The sequence below is a fragment of the Sander vitreus genome, chromosome 16, assembly GCF_031162955.1.
Source record: "Sander vitreus isolate 19-12246 chromosome 16, sanVit1, whole genome shotgun sequence".
NCBI lineage: Eukaryota > Metazoa > Chordata > Actinopteri > Perciformes > Percidae > Sander > Sander vitreus.
The window spans coordinates 26,503,493-26,523,658 of NC_135870.1; the positions used below are offsets into that span (position 1 = coordinate 26,503,493).

Below are 20,166 nucleotides of genomic sequence, written 5' to 3' on the forward strand. Positions count from 1 at the left end.
TCATTACATTCATTTGGCATCTGGGGTTTATTGTCTTGCTCAGGCACAATTAGACATGTGGAGCTGGGGATTAACTAATCTGTTTTACCACCTGAGATACAGCTGCTTAATAATAACGTATATATGTATTTATATGAATTTAAAGACATAACCAGGAAATACAAATATTAATTGGAAAATGTAATGAGTTTATTATGAATTATCGAATGAAAAATAAAAGGAACAGAAATATGTGTATAGAGAGAGAAACAGGTTGCAGACCTGTTTAAATGTGCATCAAATATTGATGCTTTCATATATATTTAGATTTGTGTGTGTGTGTGTGTGTGTATGTGTGTGTGTGTGTGTGTCACGGTGGACTGTCTACCAAATCAATCAGCCTATCAGAGAGCAGTGAAGCACACTGAAACCATTTACAGCACTCTCTACTTCAATACACCTGACGCCTGGGGGACTCGACTGTGTGTGTGTGTGTGTGTGTGTGTGTGTGTGTGTGTGTGTGTGTGTGTGTGTGTGTATGTGTGTGTGTCATACAGAAGGCTCATTCTATCTTATTTCCATCCTCTGTGACTAAGACTGACAGCTCTAAAACCCCGCCTCTTCTATGTTAACCAATACAAAGGTTCACAGAAAGTTGCATCACACATTGTGTATTACATTGTTTAGTGATGTTTCTGCATCTACCATAAGTGTTACAGTAAATCATTTTTTTGGTTTAAAACCCATTGCATATTCAAACACTTGATATTGATGTGTTTGTTATATTAAGCTGCATCATGTAGAATAGGCCACGTCAGCCCAGGCTGGAGCAGATACTGTAAATACAAAAGCTGCTAACTAAGCTGGTCCAGTTAACGTTGTACAGAACAGCACAAACAAACAGGAAGTGTGAATTCAGTTGTCACCTGGATAGACAAATATAAATATTCTATTATTATATATGTTGTGTATATGACTTTTCGGTCTGCATTTTTTTAAGCTTATTCATAAATGTTAATAATGTTGTATCGTAAAAGAGGTGCAATAATGACTTCAGCCTACACCTCTATGATCAATCTGTTTCAGAAGTCGGTTTTAATACGGAATGATAAAAATGCTAACAACTGAGTACAGGAAGTGCAACATTTATGGCAAACCAATTCTGTTGGTTCCGACAGGGAATGCTAACAGTGCAAACTGGATACCAACAGAACTACAATTACAGCTAAACAAGTGTGTTTGTTTGTATAGGTAACGCTAACATTGCTTACAATTGGGTAGAGATAGCACTACAATAACTGTACAGCTAACTGAGTTTGCTGGCTTCAGTAGGAATGCTTCCAATGCAGTTTCATTATGTTGTGAGCAGATAGATACACTACTGTTACCAATTTTAAGAATTGTTTTATTTTTGTTAACTTAAAAACCCAAATAAATATCAAGCTCAGATCAGAAGTTCATCTTGCGGTAGGTCTGCTAATGTGCAAGCCCTTAAACTTACAATCCTAAAGGGGGATTTATAAGTGCATTGAGGCATAGGTGCGTGTGGAGCCAGCAAGGCTTTTCTCCAAGTTTCTGATGCGGTGGATGCTGTTGATAGTAAAGACAACATTAAGCAAGTTGAAGAACGACTTAGTAGTCTTCCCCTATAAGTAACACACTTCTAGCAAAACCGTCCCTGTTGTGGTGATGATATCAACGGAAATCAGACGCTGTGCTATAAATCAAAACCCATGCCATGGGTACCTATGGTAAGACTGCAGTTAACCCCTTGCATCAAGTATAAATCTATCTTAAGCACATGCGATTATTCAGTGTATGGCCAGCTACACTGATAGGCTGTGCAGTGGGAGGTGTTAACTGTGAGGCAGAGCTACACCTTTTAGTTGCAGCGTGTTTTCTCTGGTGTGAGTGGTTACAGAAAGAAACAGATGCAGACAGAGAAAGATCAGTCAGTTTGTTTCTTTGTGTTCAATTAGTAGACTCAGTAGAGTCTATTAAAGAAGCAGAGCAAGCAGCTGGACACAAACACACACACACACACACACAGTAATGCAGCTTACAAAGGGCTGTTCACGGAGGCTGATCAAAGCTGTGGCAGATGGTCATGCAGGGACTAGCTAGCTACAGTTGGACAAACGTGCATATGCACGCAGTCACGCACTCACACACACACGCACACAAATGAACAAAAACTCTGCCTCTCATCTCCTTCCTCTTCTCCCTTTGCATCCCAAGTCTCCCCTCTTATATCCTCTTTTCCTTCTTTTAATCCATCATCCATTCTTAGGACCATCTCTTGCTTTTCTTTATCTCTCTTTTTTAATTCTCGCATTGATTAAAATGAGCTAGAAATCAAAGTGTTTCATTGGGCAATAAATCTGCCTACTGACTAAGCAAGGCTTAGATTGTTTATATAAGGAGCATATTTTAACCCAGATTGTATGTTGCTATTTATCCAAAAGTTTACACGGTTCTGTGGACATGTTACAACTTTATTTCCACATTGAAAACTTGTCTCTATTGGAATTAATTTGACTGATTCTGACAGCTGCTGTTGTCTGTGAAGGAGGACACCACAACAGGTTGTAAAGCCACCTTTCAGGTCTACAGGGGGTGAATGTTAAGTATCACTGATAAATAATAATAAAATGAACGTCTTTTTGAAAAGCATTAAATGTACAATATGTAATTTTCTGCCGCTAGAAGTCTCTCAATCAAAACAATGGATGTAAACATTTTGATGACGTCGTGAAGTGGCATTATGGGAGTTGCCGATTAATATATCTGTTCACGGATGGGTTTATCCGTTACAGTGTTAGCCACGTTACATTTAGTAAAGTTTAAGCATGTCATTCTGATAAAATGGCTGCAGTTTTCCCACATAATTACGTTTTCTTGATTTGATTTGTACTGGTAGTTGACCAGTAAGTGAGCAAGCAAGCTAACATTAGCCAGCAGCTAAAACCACAATATCACAATTCATTTCACGTCAGTGTCACTTTTTGGATGTTTTCAGCACCGGGGGGAAAAGGGTTTGTTGTAACCTTACTCATCACCGCAGAGAGACTTATTTCGCGGTTGGGGCTGTCCGCCGAGTATCTTCGGGGCTGAGCCGCGGCCCCTGAGATACGAGGATACGCCTACATCCATGGGATGGCTGCCGGGTGTTGCTGCCGGAATTCTCCCCACCTTCACCTTTTGTCTGCAGGACAGTCACCATTTGTGGGTCAAACGTAACTGTAAAGAAGACCGCTAAAGGGGGGAGAATTTCAGCACAACACTGCGGCGACAGGCGACTAAATGAAACATCCCGTGTCATTAAAATAAAATAACAGATTTCTCTGGGTTTGAACATTGTTGGAAACATTTGGGATAGTGTAAGTAGACAACTCAAGAAATTATATAACATAGGTATAGTCGTTTTTAAACCTTTTAATGCAGAAATGTTACATATTTACCTTTAAGTGCCAAGAAGGGTTTTGGTTTGAAGCATTTTCACAGTAAGAGGTTTTGTAAAGAGACATGCTTTTAGATTTTTCTCATTAATTCTTGAAACATTTTTGACATACTATCCCTTTTTTTACCTCAGCGTTATATACAATAACTTGGCGTACAATATGACAAACATTAGCTAGTGATAAAAAATGTGGCTAAAACTTAATTCAACTTTACTGCACAAGTGGTTTTCGATACAACAGAAACTGTAAGGTGTCACCCACATTGGCGACGTGATGGAGTTTTGAGGTTTGCCTAAACTGCAGTAAAAGTCTCTCATTTGCAGCTCTATTGAACGTCTGATCACCGCAGTTTCTTGTCTTCACATTCCTCCCTGTGATATTTAAAACTGATCTGCAGACAAAGAAGGTGCAGACAAATACCAGTGTTTTTAATGTAGACCTATATGAACCAAGGAGTTGATGATCATGGTCATTGACCAAAGCTACAGTAAGCTGCTTCATAGTCTCGCATTGCCAGACCTTCCTCCACAGCACTGCGGAGGGTCTGGCTAGTCCACACAACATAGTCTAGCTATCTGTCTGGATTTACCCTGCAGAGATCTGAGGAGCAGTTAACCCCAGTCCTCATAAATCAACCAGAGTTTAAAATTACAACACAAACAAAGCTGAAGGTAACAGACATCTGGCCGAAAAGAGGGACATCCGGCGGAATTTCCGGCGGCACCGGAGCAATCCCGGAAGTGGAATGTCGTAGATATAGACTAGCTGCTTCACAATAACAAGTCTAACACTGTTCACACATACAGTATTAAAATATTTTAATCTGAACCAGACATTTCAATCTTGTGGCAGCACTAGAAAAAAAATCAAGGGATCAAATAGTCAGTAGAATTTATCCCCTGGAGACCATGAATGTCTGTACAAAATTTCGTTACAATCCATCTAATAGTTTTTATGATATTTCAGTCTGGACCAATGTAATGGACCGAACCAACTGGCTTTGTCTTCCCTAAAGACATGCCACTAGCTTTAGTAGATTGTTAGTGGCATAACTGCACATGCCCTATAACCATACTGTAAGTTGTTAATAGAATGGTCCTCACTTTTGACAACATTTTATGGTAGCAAAAGGTTGTATAAATGTTGATTCCAACATAATTTGGTTTCTTTCTTGTTGAAATAATTGGCCCAGACTTGAAAACATGTTTCAGTAAGTACAAAGAAGTACCAGAATCAATAAAACTCAGAACAAATAAAACCTAAAAGATATCCAACCCTATTAATGAAGAAGATAGTTTTATCTTACTGTACATTTGAAATGAAATGCTTGAAATGGTTACAGCAAACACTTTACATGCACGCGCGCACACACACACACACACACACACACACTGTTTAGACTTTCGCTATCGTTTCCTTCCGCAATGCCATTATCAATTAACTGTTAATTACTGTAAATAACACTCAAAGGAAAAGTGTCTTCTGTCTTTAGACCATGCACACGCACACGCACACACACACACACACACACTGTTTAGACTTTCGCTATTGTTTCCTTCCGCAATGCCATTATCAATTAACTGTTAATTACTGTAAATAACACTCAAAGGAAAAGTGTCTTCTGTCTTTAGACCATGCACACGCATGCACGCACGCGCGCGCACGCGCGCGCGCACACACACACACACACACACAAACTAAATGTCGGGTGAACAGGGGCCAGTGCTGTTATCAGATATAAATGACCCCCTGCACCAGACTAGACTGCTCAGGTTACTGCAAATCAATACGCAGCAAATTACCAACAAACACACACGCACAGAAATACACACAAACAAAGGCAAGTAGCACACACAAAACACATACACTACACAATCTCACATACAATAAAACATAAATGTGTTAAGAGAGTCATTGCTTCATCATTAATCAATTACTGAGAGAGAAAAATACGTCGAGGCAAAACTCCTCTCCTGCTCTTATGTTCTCTTTATTTACACCCATTCTTACTGCTCTCCTGTAATTAGATGTAATACGTCCTTTTCATGGATGTACAGAAAAAATTTAAGATAGGTAAGAAACAATTGGACAGGGGAGTTGGACAGATGAATCAAATGATGGACGTTTGATGATAGACTGTAAAAAAGACAAGGGAGAAGAGCATGATACACAGTAGATGATCAGTTCATCAGATGGATGGATGGTATATGGATGAATGGATGAATGGATGAATGGATGAATGGATGAATGGATGAATGAATAAGCAAGAGATGGACAGAGATGGATGGATGGATGGATGGATGGATGGAAAAAACTGTAAAAGCAGGAGAAAGCTTGACTTGGCTTTTTCTTCCTGTTGTAATCAAACAGCAGAACTAATTAGATGAGCGGTGTAGAGTTTTTAATGTACCTGGCATTTTCCGGTACGGACATCGTAGAGAGCCACTGAACCCTGGCGAGCTCCAACAGCGATGCGGTGACTGCGGTCACAGTAACCAACCATGTAGAACCTGAACCAGTGGACAACAAACCCAAGATAATACATTAACATTCAACTGGGCATCATCTAGAAGAAGAAACAGGAAGATTTGAAAAGACAAAGAATTAACAATCACGCTGTGTCGTTCCCATAAAACTAAAACCCCAAGAAACAACTGTACTTCAGTATGTCAGCTAAGCAGTAGTAGAAAATACGATTGCATAGAGATAAACTGACATCATCTTAAAATGTACATTCTGTACAAACTCCTACTGTTAATTAGCTGAGAGACCAACTTGATTTTAAATGGGTTGCAAAAGTCCACATTGCATGGAAAATAGACAAATCTACTCTTAAAACAGGTCATGATTTGAAGACAAACCAAGAAGAAAAAAACAAGTAAAGACGACTATTAGGGAATGTCAAAGCTTATGGCCTAATAGACTTTTGCACAACAATCCCAGGTGCTGCCATCCTTTTAGTCCCCTGTGGCCCAAACGGATTCCTACTGGTGGTAGCCTTAAAGTGGACATATTATGCCTTTTCGTATTTTATGTCATATCTTCAGTGTTATAATGTTGGATTTTCATGTTAAACGTGGCCAAACCAAATAAATAATCAAATCAAATCAAATAATGAGGTAAACGTATTTTAGAGAAAGCCCCGTTAGCTAAAACGTTCAGATTTCCAACTGTTCTGAACGTTCTGATTTCAACAGGTTTTTCTACCTAAGTGTTATGCAACTCTAAGCCGGACTTCTATGATTGGTCATCTGTTCCAGGAAGGCAGGACTGGAGTGTTTTTTTTTTAAGACACTGCGATGTTAACATTGTTGCATGTAAATACATGTCAATGGCAGTAAAATGTCATCTTGGCTGCCAGTGTTGTTAAATTCTCCCCACTTCCGAGTCACATTACTCCTGAAACATTTTCTGTTTATGTAGTATTAACGCCTTTATTGCGATTTTTGACTGTAGAAAGTGCTGCTATATTCTATTAGTGTCCACTACTAACTATAGCAGCTACATGGCAAATGGCAGTAAACAATGTCATCTGGGCTGCCAATGTTGTTAAATGTTCCCCAGTTCCGGGTCGCATTACTGCTGAAACATGTCCAATTGGGTAGTGTTTGGTTCAGAAGCCTTTATCTGCGATTATTGATGTTAGAAAGCGCTGCTTCGTTCCATTCCAATCTAACGTTAGCATACTGTTAACTAAGTAGCTGTATGCTAACGCAACATAATCTTGGCGGCCAATCCTGGTCATTTCTCCCCAAATTCCGGTCACTTTAGTGTTGGGACATGTCCGGTTGTGTAGTATTAGGTTTAGAAGCCTTTATTTGTGATTTTTCACGGTACAAAGTCCTGCTATATACTCCGTTGCAGTAGCTCTAGCTGATACTAGCTAGTGAAACAAAACTGGAGCGCACCGGAGATTCCAAGAAACACTTTGGCCAATCAGGGCAGACTGGGCTTTTTCGGGAGGAGGGATTAAAGAGACAGGCGCTCCTACAGAGTGTCTCATACAGAGGGTGAATACAGGTGCAGCCAGTGGCGTAGTTTAATGTATTGTAGTGGGTATACTGTACCACTTATTTTTTCCTGGCTCTGAATGGGCCTGGGGGGGCATATCAAAGTGTGGGGTCTGGGTGTCCTCCCCTAGGGTTATTTTGAGCATCAAAGACTAATTTCCTGCATTCTGATACACTTTTATGCACCAATTTATGGTGGGAATACCTTTATTTAGCCTATGAGAAAGAAAACACAGATGACATTCAACATAAAATATATCAAAAATAGAACGGAATATAAAGCAGTAAGGGGGCTTTCACATCAGGGACCTATGCCTGGATCACAAAAGTTGACCCCAAAGCAACGAGGACAAAATAAAACAGGCTACTTATATTTGTCTTAAATGTGTGGTGAAGGGAGGATGCTGGCGTTAGTGTAGGTGGAGCATTTGGGCCCGGTCGCTACACACACACTACGCACTGCGCTCAGTGAGGAGCGGGTCGATGAAAGATGAGAAAAGTCTCTCTGCATGTTCTGCAGTGTTAGTTTAGTTTGCTGTCACATTACTCGACCCCAAGTGGGTATATGGAAATCCTGGAGATTTCTTAGTGGGTATTCTGCGTATACCTGTGTATCACGTAGACTACACGATTATCCTGAGAACCCTGGGTTAACCTTTTGCTCTGCTAGCATTGCCAGACCTTCCTCCACAGCGCTGCAGAGGAGGGTCTGGCTAGTCCACACAGCATTCTGTGATGGGAGAAAAACGTGCTCTGGTTTATTGGTATTTCTTTAAACCAATCACAATCGTCTTGGGCGGCGCAAAGCCCCAGACACAATAACGGTGCCTCTGCAAAATAACCTCGGAAAGGAAATTGTTTTGTTGGAACGTGTATGTTCAAAAGTTGTTTTACTCGTGCAACAGAAAACTCAGATTGGACAGATAGTCTAGCTAGCTGTCTGGATTTACCCTGCAGAGATCTGAGGAGCAGTTAACCATAGTCCTCAGAATTCCACCGGAGTTTGGAACGCCAACACAAAGAAAGCAGAAGGTGCCAGACATCCGGCCTAAAAAGAGAGGCATCCAGTGGAATTTACGGCGGCACCTGAACAATCCTGGAAGTGGAATGTCGTCGATATAGACTAACGTTTTCCTGACATGTCTTTCTGACAGCCAGTAGGGGATTCCAAAGCAGATAGCTCCAGTGGGTCAGAGCTTCACTTTTGGGCTCTGATTTGGGCAAAGGCCTTTTTTTGTATTAGGTTTAATCAAACACTGTCTAGTTGAAAATATCACATTGGGTATGTTCAAGTAATCATATTTATGGCCAGCAAAGAGCTGGCCACAAACCAAGAGGCCTTAATTAACATAACCACATGCCACTTCCCACATAGTCCTGTCAGTGATTCCTTAGCACAAGGCTGGCTTTTTGTCTGCTGCTCCCCTGTCTAGAGAACTAGTTGCTGCTGGTGCTCACCATGTAAAGAGTGATCACTTTAGTGAGAATATTTAAGAAAGGGGTCTGCCTTTTGCTGATGTCTCTTTCTGACAGCCAGTAAGGGGTACCCAAGCAGAAGCTTTCCTTGTGGCTCCGGCTTGGGCAAAGGCCTAGCGTGGAACCAGGTTCAGTCAAAGATTGGCATGTCTAGTTTCTTGAAAATGTCACTTTATTTGTTTATACTACTTGAAGGTATCTACATAAGAGTGACATGACACTGTCATGGATGTGTCATAAACATTATAAACAAGTCATAAATGTTAATGACATAACGCTTCTTTTAGTAAATGTCATTCGGTTTTTGTCATGACAAGTTATGGTTATGGTTAGAGTTAGGGTTCATGTGTCATGACTGTGTCATGTGTTCATGACAGTGTCATGTCACTCTTATGTAGATACCTTCAAGTAAAGTGTTACCCTTTGTTTTTCTTAAACTTATTGGACCTGCACAACATGAAAGCAGGCAGCACCACTGACTATATTCCATTGCTTTTCCACACATAAGCAGTTCAAGTTGTTTGCTTAGCAGAAAGGTAAGGCATGGTAATGCTACTGGGAATGGAGTCATGGGAGATTAAATCACCAGATTTTTCCTACTCTCTCATTTTTGTTTTGAAACTCAATATAGTCGTCAGCTGACATCTAGTAACACTGTCAGGCAAAGAAAAGGGGGGTAGGATATATAGGATAGAACAACACAATGTAATTCTGCTAAATAAATCAAAATAATCATTATTAATTTAACTTGTTTTCTTTTTAAACAAATTGTATATCTGAATACAATACACATTTTCTATAGGCTCAGTCTGCCACTTTTAAAAAAAAAAAATAATAATTCCAGTGCTGGTTCAATGGTACCAGAATTTTGGATCGGCATCATGGAAACATTAGTTGGTTATGTGACAAGAGCTGAAAAAATTTGCAGAACAGGGAGCCAAGTAACAGTACTCTGATCCAATGGCATCACAACTGTCAGATTGAAAGCACTCTAGCCCAATGGATTGGGCCCCCTTTCTAGGCCCGCCCCTGGGGCTTGTTGGCCCATAGACACACACTTACTTGCAAATAGCAGGGAAACACTCCTGCAGCCCTTTCTTCTTCACCAGAGACCCTTCAATACAGTACATGATGATATCCATCACCTGAAGAAGAGGAGGTGAAGAGGGGAGGAGAGAAGGAGACGAGGAGGAGACAGAGGAGGAATAGAAGGAGGTGATGATACTTCCCATTAGGGCTGGGCGATATATCAATATTATATCGCTATCGGGATACGAGACTAGATATCGTCTTAGATTTTGGATATCGTAATATCGTAATATGGCATAAGTGTTGTCTTTTGGCTGTATTACAGTAGAGTGATGTACTTTTTTGAATTTACCAGGCTGTTCTAGCTGTTGTATTATTTGCCTTTTTCCCACTTAGACATTATGTCCACATTACTGATGATTATTTATCTAAAATCTAAGTGTGAAGATATTTTGTTGAAGCACCAATTGTCAACCCTAGAATATCGCCGCAATATCGATATTGAGGTATTTGGTCAAGAATATCGTGATATCTGATTTTCTCCATATCGCCCAGCCCTACTTCCCATAATATTGTTTTTTGAAATTTTGTATTGTAGCTATGGAAAATGAATTCAACATTTTTCACAGATGTTGGTAACGGTTTCTAAAAGCCAAATATGCAAGTGGATTATTTTTACTGGGATTGTGGAGAATGCCATCTTCATAATTAGTAGTATAACATGTCATATTTAATAAAGTTTACCTCGACCAGCAGATCCACGACGTCGCCAGGCATTTTCTCTATCAGGATGTCAATCACTCGCAGTATCTCAGTCTTGGCTCTGGCCAGAGTGGTGGTGTGAACGTTCTGCTGCGACTGAGAGTTTGCCTGAGCTGCGTTGTACCGATGAACCTGGAAAACGGACATATACATCTGTTATCACTGGAGAAAGCATATATGAAAGACATGACACAAAGAGAAACACACTGCATTTGAGACCATTAACATTTGTAATTTAGCTCCTCAATTGGGTGTGCATGCTTTATCTAAGTACGTTGTTTGAAAGATTAATAGATTAATTGAATAGTTGTCAACTATTAAATTAATTGCAAACTATTTTGATTTATCGGTTTGACGGATTTTTTTATGAAAAAAAAGTTAAAATTCTCTGATTCCAGCTTCTTAAATGTGAAGATTTTTATTTATTCACTCCTCTATGTCAGTTAACTGAATATCTTTGAGACAAAATTAGACATTTGACGACGTCATCTTAGACTTTGGGAACAATAAATCGACATTTCTCACTATTTTCTGATATTTTATAGACCAAACAACTAATCGATTAATCAAGATAATAATTGACAGGTTAAGTGACAATGACAATAATCGCTTGTTGCAATCCCTACTATTAAATACAATACAATTTTATTTATAGTATCAAATCATAACAAGAGTTATCTCGAGACTATGAATCAGAGTTGGGAGTAACACGTTACAAAAGTAACGTAATTACAGTAAAGTATTCCTTTTTGCTGTAACGCAGTAATGTAACGGATTACTCATACAATTTCGTTAATGTTACAACGTATTTTAACCTGTGGTGTTTTGTTTTTTAAGAATTCACCAACATCGCGAAACATTTCGGCAGAGAAAAAAAAGTGTGTTATTTCCTGTTGCTGGAATTCGATGGTTGATATGACTGCAGAGACGGATATATTTGCGAGATGGAGTTATTGCGCTGCGTTGAAGCGAGGTGCTGGCCTGTCTCTGTTCCCCTGGTCAGAGCCAGAACTAGAGATGGTAGGCTACGGACATCTATCTCTTAACAGGTAACGGTACGTCAGTGGACAGCCGTGTCAGATATAAACATGTCGGGAATTAATGTTTAGGCCTGTTACACTAATAGCATTACATTTTATCAGCAGTGGAAAGTAGCCTTACTATACTATAGTAGTATAGTATTTTCATTTTCTCCTACTTTATAGTTCTACTCCACTATAATTCAGAGTCAAGTAACGGCCTCTGTTTTACTTTACTTACTTATAGCTTTAGTTAGCCTACTTTGCAGATTCAAATTAATAATTCAAAATATTATATATAAATGACGATGTAGGCTATTAAAGTGGATAAACATGAGACTTTAAGTCCCGTGGTGTAATTCACAAGCAAAGTCATTCTTCTGCGGTTATTTTGGTGAAAGTAACTCAAAGGAATGCAAAAGTAGTGTAAAACATTACAATTCAGAGACATTAATATTGTAATATAACTAATTACTCTCGAATGACAGTAACTAGTAATCTATGATGTATTACATTTTGGAAGTAACTTGCCCAACACTGATAACAATGTAGTTCTGTGGATGGGGCCACACAGCAAAATGTATTTTAGCCACCTAAAAAAAGCAATATCAGTTAAAGTGTAGGCTATATTGGTAATATTTCCAAAGCCACCAGACTCCTTTTGGTGTTTTAAAGGGTTATTTTGAAATTCAAACAATAACACCAACAAACTAACCGATCGAAGCAGTGGTAAACCAGCAGCTCCCGTGTTTTGTGAGGTAAAATTACTGTTTTTGACAAAGGAGTCTGGTGGCTTTGAATCGGATTCAGTTTTCCATCGAAAAGAGCTGTCTGACAGCAAGGTAAAGTGGTAAAAATAAAATTGTAAATATATCACCTTATTTTAGGTGGCTAAAATAAGTTTTTTTGCTATGTGCCCCTGTCCACAGCAGTACATTGTTGCTTCCAAGCCGGTACTCCTGCATGTTTCTCCAAACTGGGGGTGTGCCAGCCTCCATCTACCGTAGGTAATATACTGTCTATGGATAAGTGCCTCATGCAATCCCAGTACAACACAACGCCACATAAAAAATCTGAAAATCTGAAACTCTCCCTGTAATCTGCTTCCAAGCTGGGTGTAAAATCCACAATCCATTTTATGAACAAGAGTAGAAAAATGACATTCCAAAGTTAAATTAATTTGTGTCTTGTGGCTTCAGCAGTATGGGTTAGACAAATCAAGTGGTTATCTTCCAAAGTTTTATTATTTTTAGTATAAAATTCCCTCTTTTCATTACTATCCCTCCACCACAGTCAGCATGAAAACACTGGGCAAAACCAAAAGAGGCCACTTTGTACAAAAAACAGGGTTAGGTTACAGCAACACATGATATGTAAAACAAGTATATGGTACCTGACGATTATTTGAAGCAGTTGTTTTTTATGTTTGTTTGTTGTTTGTTTGTTGTCTCACCTCTCTTGCAATGGTGGTGATGAAAGCTGGTGGTCGAGCAGTAGCAATGAGAGAGAGGGCATGGCGGGATGAGCGAGCGGAATCTGCCGGCGGGTTGAGCGGCAGACCCATGGTGACACTGTAGAGAGAAAGAGAGAGAACATATTTTTTTCTTGACAAATCAACATGGAAAGCAAAGATTTAAGTTAGGAGAGACGGAACAAGAGAGGGGGACAGAGGTGTAGGTTAGGTTTTTTAGAAAATGCCGAAATATGTCTTTAAAACAGCTCACAAAATAGAGTTTTTTTTGTTTTTTTTAAAGCAGAGGTAGGATAAAGTAGTTATTTTGCAAGTCACAAGTTAGTCTCAAGTCTAGTCTACGAAGTTCCCAGTCAAGTCAAAGTCCTACACTTTGTTTTCAAGAAAGGTTATCCCGTTTAAAAATAGTACACAGCAACAGTACATTTACAGAAATACTGAAGACTTTTAAAAGCGTGTTCATTACTTTCAAATAAATAAAACTGCTCAGGTGTGCCTCAGTATGTTATCTGTAACTTTTGAGCTGTTTTTTTGTTGAGCACAGTCTTAACATCTGGATGGGATATAAAGAAGTATCATCTGTTGTCTGTCTGCTTGTCTGAACTACCAAATGCACGTCACTCTCTCGTGCAACCTGATTGGCTGCCGATGGATTGCTTTGCTGCATTTGCTGCTTTTATCAAACATAATTGATAATATTTGGTTGAGGGAGGATATTAAGTCATTCCAACTCAAACGGCTAAAGTCCTAGTGAAGTCACTGGTGTTAAAGTCAAAGTCCAAAGTCAAATCAACACCTCTGGTAAATATTTTGGGGGGACAATTTTCAGCTGTGGATTAATCCACTTTTGGTGCTCTAGTGAATATTTGGGGCAGCAGGACAGTGTATGTGGGATTGAGTCAAAATAAACTACAGTGTGTGTTTATAGTAATGAAGGAATATGTCACCCGTTGCAACAATAATTTAGCCCTATGGCACAGAGGAAGAAGATATATCAGATTTTGATACACAAACAATACTTGTTAGTAGATACATTCATTGTTGGTTTTGGTCTTTTCATGGGATCTGTTGACAATAAGAGAAATATAGAATATCATGAGCAGTTTCCTTTATAGAGAGATTTGTATAATGATCTAAAGAGGGAGAGAGACATTTGAATAGACAATTGTATAAAGAGCGGAAGAAAACGAGATTAACTGAGAGAATCGGTAGAGAGATCGAGCCTTACTAATAAATGGAGTGAAGAGATTAGCGGGCAGCTTATAATGTCAAGGCTGAGTCAATGGGAGCCATTCACCAGACGACGGCATAATGGACTCCCACAATGCAACAGGAATTAGACACACACACCCTAACAGCTGGCCACACACCCCTCTGAGAGAGAGAGTGAGTGTGTGTGCGTGTGTGTCTGTGTGTGTGTAAGAGACAGAGGGAAAGAGAGGAGAGGCGAGCAAGGCCACCTTGTTAAGAAATGACTCTGGGGAGAGAGAGAGAGAGAGAGAGAGAGAGAGAGAGAGAGAGAGGAAAGGGAGGGACTGATTGGTGGAGGGACGGTATAATTCATCTCCTCTGATTACAGATCACAAGCTACAGCACCTGTAATTAATGCTGGTAATATATTGGCATTATATCAGCAATCAATTCATTTAGAGGGGTGGCTGTAATTGGAAACAGTCACAATGTTGATGTAAGGCAGCAGGAGTGCAGGGAGCTAATTGTACTGAGAATCACTGAGGTTAATAACCAACGTTTAGAACATGTAATAAAATAATCGGGGTTATTATTACAGTCGTAACACACACACACACACACACACACACAGTGTTATTGTCATTAATAAAAAAAACTAAAGTAGAAGCTAAAACTATATGTGGCCACTAATTAGGCCATTTGTACATAAAACTACAAAAAGTAATGCAATGTAATTTGTTTATATTCCACATTTATTACTGTATGCCCCACATTGACTGCTGCTGTAAGGCAGCGACCGCTAGTGGCTATTTTACTTTTGACCGGAGCACTTAGTTTAAGACGGTGAAAATTCACGTAGGGAGGTCGTCGGGGTGGATGGGTGGTTACCAAAACACAGGACATTCAAACAGAGGAGCGGCGTTAAACGGGCGTTCGAGTCCCGGGAGCACAACTACAAACTTTTATTTATAATTTAACTAGTCGTTTTGGTGCCCGGTGACTAAACTTGTCACATGACAGGTCGCAGTAACCATCACGTGATCAGCCGTAATTTCGTAAGATATCCTATGTATTGTTGTGCATAACGTTTTGTACAATATCATACAAACCAGTTCATGAGAATGAGCTGCAGGCTTTAGGTACACGTGCAATCTATTGCAATTTATTACAACAGCCTGGTCATCTTTACAAAGTTTATATGTTAAATTTTTGGTGACATTATCGGAAATGTGTCAATTTTATTTGTGAGGTTATAGCAAAAGATGGTCTTCTACCGAACATAAATTATATATATATATATATACACACACACACACACACACACACACACACACATATATATGACACACAAACAAAAAGTAAAATTCAAACTAAATAAAAACTAAAACTATGTCAAACTATACTCACCTAAAGGATTATTAGGAACACCTGTAAGATTTCTCGTTAATGCAATTATCTAATCAACCAATCACACGGCAGCTGCTTCAAAGCATTTAGGGGTGTCGTCCAGGTCTAGACAATCCCATGAACTCCAAACTGAATGTCAGAATGGGAAAGAAAGGTGATCTAAGCAACTCTGAGCGTGTCATGGTTGTTGGTGCCAGACGGGCTGGTCTGAGTATTTCACAATCTGCTCAGTTACTGGGATTTTCACGCACAACCATTTCTAGGGTTTAGAAAGAATGGTCTGAAAAAGGAAAAACATCCAGTATGCGGAAGTCCTGGGGGGCGAAAATGCCTTGTTGATGCTAGAGGTCAGAGGAGAATGGGCCGAATGATTCCAGCTGATAGAAGATCAACTTTGACTCAAATAACCAATCATTACAACTGAGGTATGCAGCAAAGCATTTGTGAAGCCACAACATGAACAACCTTTGAGGCGGATGGGCTACACCAGCAGAAGACCCCACCGGGTACCACTCATCTCCACTAAAAATAGGAAAATGAGGCTACAATTTGCACAAGCTCACTAAAATTGGACAGTTGAAGACTATAAAAATGTTGCCTGGTCTGATGAGTCTCGATTTCTGTTGAGACATTCAGATGGTAGAGTCAGAATTTGACGTAAACAGAATGAGAACATGGATCCGCCATGCCTTGTTACCATTGTGCAGGCTGGTAGTGGTGGTGTAATGGTGTGGGGAATGTTTTCTTGGCACATTTTAGGCCCCTTAGTACCAATTGGGCATCGTTTAAATGCCACAGCCTATCTGAGCATTGTTTCTGACCATGTCCATCCTTTTATGACCACCATGTACCCATCCTCTGATGGCTACTACAGCAGGATAATGCACCATGTCACAAAGCTCGAATCATTTCAAATTGGTTTCTTGAACATGACAATGAGTTCACTGTATTAAAATGGCCCCCACAGTCACCAGATCTCAACCCAATAGAACATCTTTGGGATGTGGTGGAACGGGAGCTTTGTGCCCTAGATGTGCATCCCACAAATCTCCATCAACTGATTCTATCCTATCAATATGGGCCAATATTTCTAAAGAATGCTTCCAGCACCTTGTTGAATCAATGCCACGAAGAATTAAGGCAGTTCTGAAGGCGAAAGGGGGTCAAACACGGTATTAGTAGGGTGTTCCTAATAATCCTTTCAAAAAACTTCTTTATATTTTATTTATAGTGTCAAATCATGACAGAAGTTATCTCAGGACACTCTACAGATAGAGTAGGTCTAGACCACACTATGATTTACAAAGACCCAACAATTCCCCCCCAAGAGCAATTGTGATTGCTTAATGTGGGGGCGATGATAAAACTTCCTTTTAACAGGCAGAAACCTTGAGCAGAACTTGGCTCCTAGGTGGGCAGCGATCTGCCTCGATTGGTTGGGAGGAGGGAGAGAGAGAGAGAGAGAGAGAGAGAGAGAGAGAGAGAGAGAGAGAGAGAGAGAGAGAAAGAAAGAGAGAGAGAGGATAATACCTATAATCGCACACACGTGCACACACACACACGTGCACACACACACACGTGCACACACACACACACACACACACACACACACACACATGTTCAGTGTGTGAATCTGGCAACATGACTGCATTCACAGCCAGTATCACGCTGACATTATCCAGTCAATACTGAGTCACACACATACACACAGTGAGGATTGGAAGTATTGATTTGTGTGTGTGAGGGAGGACTGAATAACCTCGATCACATGTTGAGAGTCACTGCTGCAAGAAACCTAGACTGTGTATATGAATGACTGGCTGTTTACTGACTGGATGGTTTAGTAACCGACATGCTTACTGACTGGTTTCATAATTGGTTTACTGGCTGGTGTGCTCATTTATACTAGCTTTTTTCAACCTTTGTCAGGGGTGCTGTAGAAATGCATAAAAAAACCTATAACTACAACTTAACTATAACAAAATGCAGATCACTTGGCACCTCATGTTTAAATTTGTCTCACATGCTCTTTTCCTCAAGTCACAACATCAGGGTCAGTGGGCTACTACGCAGTACGTAAATAGCATACAGTGCGATACAGTGTTGTTGTTTTTTCATTACCGCGGGATGCATGCATGGGAAGTATAAGAGGTTTAGTGAAGCACTCAAGCTGTACAAAAGAAACAAATCAGTAGCACAGGTATTAAAAACAGGACACACAATGAGCAAAAAAAAAAACAATACAATTAGAAAATCCTAAAGAGATGAAAATACAAATACTAGTAACAAAAACAGGTTGATAATAATGGAAACAATTTTAAGATATACAAAGCCATACAACAAGAATGTCGTTTTTTAAAAGAAATATAAAATAATAGCAAGGTGAAAATTAGGTGAAATTAATAAAAGCTAAATCATAAAAATAAGCACACAACCTCTTGTGTAGAGGAGTAAGGCCGCCAGAGTGTTCGTCTTTTAATACATTCGAGACTTTGGTGACTTGAGATTTTGCATAGAAGAATTCTATAATTGATATAACTGAATAGATGTCCATTCTGGACAAACAGGCAGGATCCGACCTGCGTCATGATGGAAGGCCAGCTGAAGTGTGTTGACCCATGAGGAGAGACCCCTAACATAGGTTTTATTCTACGTTACGGTGTTGCTCTAACTGGGATATTATTGACTAACTGGAGTAAATGGATGGGTTTTTTTACTGACTGTTTCAATGGCTGACTTGACCCTCAATGGTTCAATGACTCAGTATGGTGCCTGTGGCAACCCACTCACCATCTGCTCTATGGCTGCATGCACACTGTCCGCAACAATTATTCCCAGTAACGGTCGTACTTGCGGGAATTGTCATTGCTCTTCAAGACCGCAGTGAGCGCTGTGGAGAAACCTGAATGCAGCACACGGTAAGGTCGCTGTTAAAGTAAAAAAAAAAAAGCAGCATGTTGGCATTCAGGCTATCACGGCCGTCACCTCACGATGACCAGTACACGGCTCACAGTTTCGTTAAGATATCATACAAACCTGTTCATGAGAATGCGTTGTGCCATTGTACAGTATGTGTGTTTTGTACTTGCTTTGTTGTTCTTCTTGTATTATAAAACACATTGGCTTTTTTGATTGAATAACTCACCTTTAAAATCACCTTTGTGTCACTTGTCGCAGTTTGTTTTCAAGTGTGGAATGGGCTTACTGTTGTCTCTTGTGGTCATTGGGGAAGAAAACATCCACTGCAACTGCGGTTCTCACCAGTTTGTTGTCACCTACTGTCAGATACCGAATTACATCCAATAATGCCTAAGTGGGCAGTAATGCTTGGCGCACCACAATGATGCAAAGGAGAATCCACACTTAAAAACTTGCTTGGACAGGCAACATAAAGGGAAATTTATACTTTATCGGAAGTGTTATCAGTGTAACAGTATTTTTCGGTTCTACGATACAATACAACTTTATTGTCAGTTTACACTGAAATTCATGTACGTCTGGTTCCCCACCATTAATAAAGAGCAGCACACAGCCGTGGCCCTAAGTTTTTCTTTGGGAACAATCGGTTATCCCTAATGGAGCTAGGGTACCGAAGACAAACGAGCCAATCATCAACAAGGAATAATGCACAGTCAGCATGGCCACATTTTTTCATTTTAAGAGGGATGCGATGGGTTTGTGTGACAGCCACATTCAAGTTATTGCAGAGGTTTGCAGGTGCGTGCGTTTGTAGAGCCCAGTGCAAGGTGTAACCGGCGTTACTGGCTGGATTAAGAATGGATTTATTGAGTGGGACACTTATGGACTAGCAGATTGAACTAGTTTGCTTAGTTGGGTAATTGGATGGTTTCCTGACTGACTGGTTTAGTTACTTATTCACTGGCTGGTTTAAGAATGGACTTACTGACTGGGACACTAATTGACTGATTTTGGATCGACTATCAGTCATACCTGCATGTAACCAAAGCCCTCTCAAATGTGATTGGTCAATAGTCAATATTACTTCGACTAAAAACGGAAACCAGAACGCTTCCTATACCAAAATCTTGTCCTGTTGCCTACATATTCTGCATTCCTATGCAGACATCAGTTTATAGAGATTACTTATTCACTGACTGACTTTTACTGGCTGGTTTGATAAAAGGTTTAGTGGATGATGGGTTTTCTCAGTTATTTACGCATTGGATGGTTTACTGGCTTGCTGGGATACTGATGCATCAGATAGTTGACTGACCAATTGAATAACTGGCTAATTGACTGGGTGCTTAGTCTCGCATTGCCCGATCCACAGCGCTGTGGAGTAAGGTATGGCTACACCACACATACATTCTGAGATAGGATAGAAAAACGCTCTTGGTTGT

The 20,166-nt window shown here is 39.9% G+C and overlaps 1 protein-coding gene across 4 annotated transcripts in view; it reads right to left on the minus strand.

Moving 5' to 3' along the window:
• Positions 1-20,166, minus strand: part of wdr7 (WD repeat domain 7) — a 159,271-nt gene that overhangs the window by 9,817 nt on the left and 129,288 nt on the right. For 2 of the 4 annotated variants that reach the window (XM_078272136.1, XM_078272135.1), the window contains exons 25-28: positions 13,190-13,307; positions 10,700-10,849; positions 9,989-10,071; positions 5,851-5,950 (exon numbers count right to left, since the gene is read on the minus strand). In XM_078272136.1, the coding sequence (XP_078128262.1) occupies positions 5,851-5,950; positions 9,989-10,071; positions 10,700-10,849; positions 13,190-13,307 (451 nt within the window). Of the gene's footprint in view, positions 1-3,409; positions 3,832-5,411; positions 5,577-5,850; positions 5,951-9,988; positions 10,072-10,699; positions 10,850-13,189; positions 13,308-20,166 lie in introns of those variants that run through there. The other 2 variants (XM_078272138.1, XM_078272137.1) reach the window with 2 other exon arrangements.